This window comes from Aricia agestis, chromosome 20 (genome assembly GCF_905147365.1).
Source record: "Aricia agestis chromosome 20, ilAriAges1.1, whole genome shotgun sequence".
NCBI lineage: Eukaryota > Metazoa > Arthropoda > Insecta > Lepidoptera > Lycaenidae > Aricia > Aricia agestis.
The window spans coordinates 11,189,715-11,196,308 of NC_056425.1; the positions used below are offsets into that span (position 1 = coordinate 11,189,715).

The window sequence follows — 6,594 nt, forward strand, 5'->3', positions numbered from 1 at the left end:
TACGCGGAATACACAACTATTCGTACATCGTGCGGAAACCGTAAATTTTTTTGGGATAAAAAGTACCCTATGTCCTTTCCTGTAGCCCTAGCAGGCCACCAGAAGAAATGCAAAAGTATAGACAAACTATGGAGATAAACTTAATGTGCCGTTCCGATCTTTTTTCGTTCCGAAAAATTAAATTAAAATTGAAAATGCTACTTTATGACAGACAGATAGTCTGTCATAAAGTGGCATTTTAGTTAGATGTGTTATCATCAGTCAGTCAAGGTGTGACGACGCCAGCCCTTAGCTAGTAATATTAGTTACGTAGTAACTATTTAGTAATCTGTGATATTAGTATCCAGGATGTATACTGTACATTAATAAAAGGGTGTAATTCAAACTTTTCATTATTTAATTTTGTTTTTTATTTACAAAAATAAGAAGACGCTTATACTAGAACGTAAAATGTAACTTAATTTTATATTAATAGGACGAAATAACTTATTCCTAGGTGTTAATATTACAAATTTTAACTTTATTGTGAGCTTATTTTAATCTAGCTTGAACCATTATGTAACCAGGTGTTTTGAAAAAGCTTTACAAATACTTACTCCTGTTTTTTTTCCAGAGGTTAAAAAAGTATGTGTATCTGTATTAACCTACATATATTTTGTTGTAGCTATATTTTTGTGTCTATCATTTAGGACGATTTAAAAACATTGAAAGAGCTAACGACTATAAATAGATTTTAGACTTTAAAGCGTATTTTTTCGTATTTTCGTTTTGGCAAGATTATAAACTGTATGTCTATATTATATCTGTCCAGCAGCTTAAATTTGTTCCAATTTTCAACTTAAAAAACTAATGATATGCTTTTCTAAAAAAAAAATCACACTCAGTACCTCATCTGAAAAAGTGAAATAAGTCTTTCAAACCCATTTCTAAAACTTTTAGCTACTAAATGAAATAATACTAACTGAGAATTCACAAAATTCCTCTACAGCCACTCTGACTATTCCATAGTCTCTGGTCCTCTTTACTCTGTGGTGTGCTCTATGCCCGTCTCTATATTCTCTGTATGCTACTCTTTGGTCTCCTTATGTGTGACATCCCCAGAGTCAAGCTGTTTGAGCAAGCGGAACAGCGCAGCAGCTTCCCGTATACGACTGAACTCTACGCAGAATGCTTCGACCTCTATGAATAGTTCCTGAAAAAAAAAGTTTATTAACTTCTAATATCACTTAGTACTAATAAAAAAAGTCACTTAATGCATACTCTTTTGTCTATCGAAGCCTTGTCCAATATATCAAGGACAAAACGTCGTATAGACTATAGCTTATACATTGTTTAAGCAGACTCCCCGGAGATAGTGGCAAAGGCAAAGCAGTCTTCCCAGAGAAAGCAACAAAGGCAAAGCAGTCTCCCCAGAGAAAGTGACAAAGGCAAAGCAGTCTCCCCAGAGAATGTGACAAAGGCAAATCAGTCTCCCCAGAGCAAGTGGCAAAGGCAAAGCAGACTCCCCGGAGAATGTGACAAAGGCAAAGCAGTCTCCCCAGAGAAAGTGACAAAGGCAAAGCAGTCTCCCCAGAGAAAGTGACAAAGGCAAAGCAGTCTCCCTAGAGAAAGTGACAAAGGCAAAGCAGTCTCCACAAAGAAAGTGACAAAGGCAAAGCAGTCTCCCCAGAGAAAGCGACAAGACTTTCCCTCACAAACTGTCGACCCACCTTGACATTAATGATCTTGTTCCTGATGAGCGACTGCAGGAACACGCACACAAGCCGCACGAGGCGGTTCTGCATGTAGCGGTCGCGGATCGTCTCGCAGGTGCTGATGCAGTTGCTGATGTAGAGGTGCACAAACTCGACAGGCAGGTCTACTGATGTCGTCAACCTGTAAGGGAGGAGACAGGTTGTTTTAGGATCAAAGCGCAGGTAAGTTGCAATAACAAAGGCCAGCTTATAATAACCAAGCCAAACCGCTCGGTTGCGCGGACGCATATAAATCGAGGCTTAAACAACCATCGTTTAAAGCTGATCGCACATTTTTCAGCACCGTACGTGCCGTACGCGCCGCATAGTACACGAAATGTGGCGCGTACGGTGCGTGCCTTCTGAATCACAAGGCACGCGTCGTCAGAAGTAATGATAAATGTGCGATTACATTTAGGGTCAAAGTGAGGGTGAATAGTTGTAATTACATTGGTACAGTGCGCTACAGGTCTACAAGGATGTTAGGGCAAGTGGCCAAAATAAGAACTAAGGCCGTCATATCGTGGTATCACTTGAAAAACAGCTGTTTCACACCCACGCCCTTATTTCATTGTCATCACAGCATTTTGAATGTAGCTGAATATGAAATTAATAGTGTAATTTGATATAGAACTGTCACATATCCAAGCCCCATAACAATGTCATCTTCACGCATGGGCGTAGCGAGGTACGGGCAGGGGGTCGTTAATGCTCACGAGTTTCATACCCAAACGTGGAGTGAAGAGTTGCGGGGTGAGCTAGGGGAAGGAATTCAATCCCAGTTCGTTTGCTCATATTTTGTTAATTCGATCGAATTTGGGATTTTCCTCCCCCCCCCCCCCCCTTCTATGTAGAATCCTGGCTACGCCCATGTCTTCACGTCAAAATATCATTGTAGGTCTGTAACATTTCGTCAAAATTTATCAACGTAATTATTATCAATTGTACTGAACTATTGACTTCTTCTAGTCATAAAGGCTCGCAAGATCACTGACAGCAGTCTAAAGGTGCCGCGGCCGGTCGGCAGCGATGACATGAAGCAACCACAGACGACGTGACGTCGCGACACTACTGGTTTCTATGTAACTTGTACCTACCTTTACTCCTGAAACTTGAAACTGTTACGACTTTTATTTACGAGTCTGATTAGTTCCAAATTGAGCCGCAGCACGATCGTGCGCTACTATAGCTGTCAGAAGTGGGAACAGCTGTTGAGATTAAGCTGATTCGATTTCTCGATTCTGATCCTGTAGGGAGTAAGACAGCTGTTTGGCCGGCTGTAATACTGACTGACCTGTTGACAACCTCCATGGAGTGCAGCGACATCTCCATGTTGACCAGCACGGAGAAGTACTCGGTGATGTGCTGCGAGTTAATCAGCTTCAGCAGCACCGATATAGCCACCATCGGATTGTTCTCCACCAGGTCAGGCAACTGGTATTAGAAAACAAAATTGAGAAAGCTGTTAACATATTATTGTGTGTGATGAAATGTAAGTAAGGCATGGATAGCGTACCAAAGTTACATTATAGTCTTCAATCGATTTTTACTATTAATTAAAATCATAACCATATATTATAAAGGAATTACCTAATTACCTAATAATAAATAATTCTTCTGCATGGTAGTATTACTTTCACTCTGCTTGCTGCCACCAGATGGCGATATCATACTTTGTCCTACTCTTATTATGATTAAGGAGAAAAACAGCCCTCTTTAAATGAACTACAAACAATTTGTGTCAATAACGCCAAAATGTGCTATTGGTAAACTGTTTTTTCTTCCAGTTTTACGAGGTTTTATAACAAAAATGCCCATCAGCTCAGCGCCGACTTCAGAGAGGTTTGGTGTCCTTGTCTCTCTCTCACCTGGTATGGCGTGACGCCGATCTCGTACACGAGGTCCGGCTGCGCGTCTAGCAGCGCCAGCAATCGCGTCTGTTGCGGCACACTCAGCGCCGACTTCAGGGCGGTCTGCGTAAGCTCACGAGCTTCAGCGCATTTGCCGTCTTTGTCTTCTGACTTCTTATCGTCTGCCTTCTCTTTCTTATCCTCCTAATCAGTAAGAAAAATAGTGTTAATTTAATTTTTTTTTGGCATACTTAACATTTCAGACTGTTATTTAAGCTATAAAAAGTTTATAGCATTTATAGTAAGTTGTGTCTTCAGTCAGCAGTCTGCTTATCTAAGAGCTGACATGAACTGGTTTGTTTAGACAGCAAAGCTCCATCAGCTCCATCACAATCAGCCTCACGATCCTGCATCGTACTATCAAAGTTTCTGAGAACGGCAAGATATACACAACGTCTGATATTACGTCAGTGGATTCGGCCTGATCGAGAATGCTATGTCGCTCGGTCAGAAGATCTTACTTTTCGACCGCCACTCACATCAAAAATCAAATTTGATTTGACGGATAAAGTATTTACCTTCACTTTGATCTCTTTTTGTTGGCTTCTTCGATCAGTCTTCTCCTGTGCCTTGATACCGGTGAGTCCTTCAATATCAGTGTCGTACATGGGTATGTATTCACCTCTGTTTGCCAGATTTTTCCATACTGCCTAAAACATTTTAGTAAATTACCTAAATTTGAACAAGTTTAGATATCCATATTTGACACATTGCAATAGTCTCCCTTCCCTTCAATGAAACCGGCCACCGTCACCGAAACTGATGTGGGAGCTATTATGACTACTGTGTGACATGTGTGGATAAAAATTTATCTACATACACAAAACAAAAAACTGGTACTGTCCCAACAATTGATACAAGACAGTGAAATCTAACCTCATCAGTGAAAGATATTTCTGTAGGGTCCAGCAGGAATGTTGGTGGTGGTATGGGCCCAGATGGCTTGAGCGTACGATGTAATGGCATGTATTCATTAGACATAAGAGCTTCTAACAGCTCCTTCATTGCCATTCTGTTTGGTGGACTCCTAAAGAAGATATTAAATATTAATGAAGAAAAAGTCACTACATTCTTGTTACTTTTGCTACTATAACTTTCTAGGTATAGTGTCAGAACAGGAACTTTGTTTTTGATTCTGCATGTAGTCACAAGCAATATAACAAATAATTCTAGTAGAAAATAAACATACATAGATTTGTACATAACTCTCAAGCATTATACAGATTTGTATATTATGCACTTTAATACTATAACATAGTAATCTAGGTTAGAGTAATCAATGCAAAATAATACCCATAAACAAATAAAAAAATTACCCATCACTCAAAGGAACCAATGCTGGGGCATTAGCCCGAGCTATTGAACTGACATCTGTAGATCTGTCAGCGATGAGTGCTTGGAGGGATGAGTAGTCAAACTCCAAGTCCTTTGCGGGCGCTTCAGTCAGCATCACCTGTTTTGCAGACTTCTTCATAACCTGAAATAATTATATTAAAGATATAAATGACTTACCAGCAAAAACAGTTCTAAAGCAAAAAGTTACTGTTACATCTCTAACTTCCTTACTGAAAATTTTTTACTTTGAGAATACAAAGATTTAACTTGCACAAAAAGTCTTTATGTAGTGGTTGTTTTTATGAATACTATACACTTACATCTTTGATATTTGTTGGAACAAAATTGTGTAATTGCCCAATGAAAAGTCTTTCCTGCGGCGCAAGCGGTAGTAAGCCAGGTTTACCCTCTAACAAATGCAGAAATAAGGCGCTAAATGGATTATCAACTTTGTAAAAGTCAAATATTAATGCCAGTGCCACTACACGCTGTCCCGGCAATGTTAAGTCACCACCAGTGATTAATGACGATAAAAGGAGGCATACTGTAACGAATAAGATATAGAATAATAAGAATTAGAATGTTGTACACCTGCTAATTCTAAATGTGGTTAACAGCTTAATACTAACAGTTGAAAGTATCCGACTTCGGGAATCTTTTCTGTACTTGAGCACATATTGATTCTAGAGTTTGTGAGTCTACCGTCTGCTCTGAAAATAAACTGTACAACAAACATTAGTTTTGGTACGATTTGAAACAAGCACACCAATACAATCATAACATACTCCAAAATATATTTGCTGTTTTCGTTGATTAATTGCTGCGACATTTTGGCTATGAACTAATGTTAAAGTGTAAGCATGAAAGGTTTTTGTGAATATTATATTATTTAATATAAGTTTAAATTCATTATTTTTCTTTTTCTTGTATTTATTTCCTAATTTCTTGACGTTCGAAACACGAAGTGACATATATCTGACAGAAAAATGACATTGACATACGGCATACCATAAAGTACTCTGTGCAGCATACCCTTCCACACTTATACTTAATATCATCTTAATATTATATACCAAAGAGAATGTCATATACTACGTAAATATATACTGTCGTATTATAGGTTTATGCATAGACATAATATAATGCTACGATGGGTTTATGCTTCCACATGTAAACTCCTTGCCCTTCCATAGACATTTTTTTTTAATTCGTCCCGGTCGGAACAGGCAAAGGGAGCGTTGCCCATACAGCCATTTGTATGTTTTCTCCATGTTTTCTCTATAAGTTAATGAATGATAGTGAAGGCCGAAGCCATGCCAAAGCCAATTCTTCTTATTATCCTGTTCTGAAATACCTTCCATAGCAAAAGCTTCCGAGCTTGGCATGATTCAGATTTCTATGGGTGTAAAACACGTATAAAACGAGGCATTTCATCACTTTTTGAAAGTCGTAGAAAGAACGAAGAAACTACGTTGCCACCAGTTCGGGAACTACCCCGCCTGCGCCGCATATAAACTGCATAGTGCATTTATCTTATCCCATTTTATCATATAATATGTTACCATATCGTAGCTTAGGTTAACTAAGATTGGAAGATTTTACCTCATTAGCAATAA

The 6,594-nt window shown here is 38.8% G+C and overlaps 1 protein-coding gene across 1 annotated transcript; it reads right to left on the reverse strand.

The window, feature by feature from the left end:
- Positions 1-476: 476 nt before the first annotated feature.
- LOC121737054 (CCR4-NOT transcription complex subunit 11) lies at positions 477-5,895 on the reverse strand. Its single transcript, XM_042128594.1, has 10 exons — positions 5,764-5,895; positions 5,608-5,699; positions 5,299-5,522; positions 4,960-5,120; positions 4,520-4,670; positions 4,162-4,293; positions 3,602-3,787; positions 3,028-3,167; positions 1,710-1,875; positions 477-1,192 (listed from the first exon to the last, which is right to left on the reverse strand). The coding sequence occupies exons 1-10, from the start codon at positions 5,805-5,807 to the stop codon at positions 1,067-1,069; spliced, it is 1,422 nt and encodes a 473-aa protein (XP_041984528.1). The 5' UTR covers positions 5,808-5,895; the 3' UTR covers positions 477-1,066.
- Between the last annotated feature and the right edge of the window lie 699 nt (positions 5,896-6,594).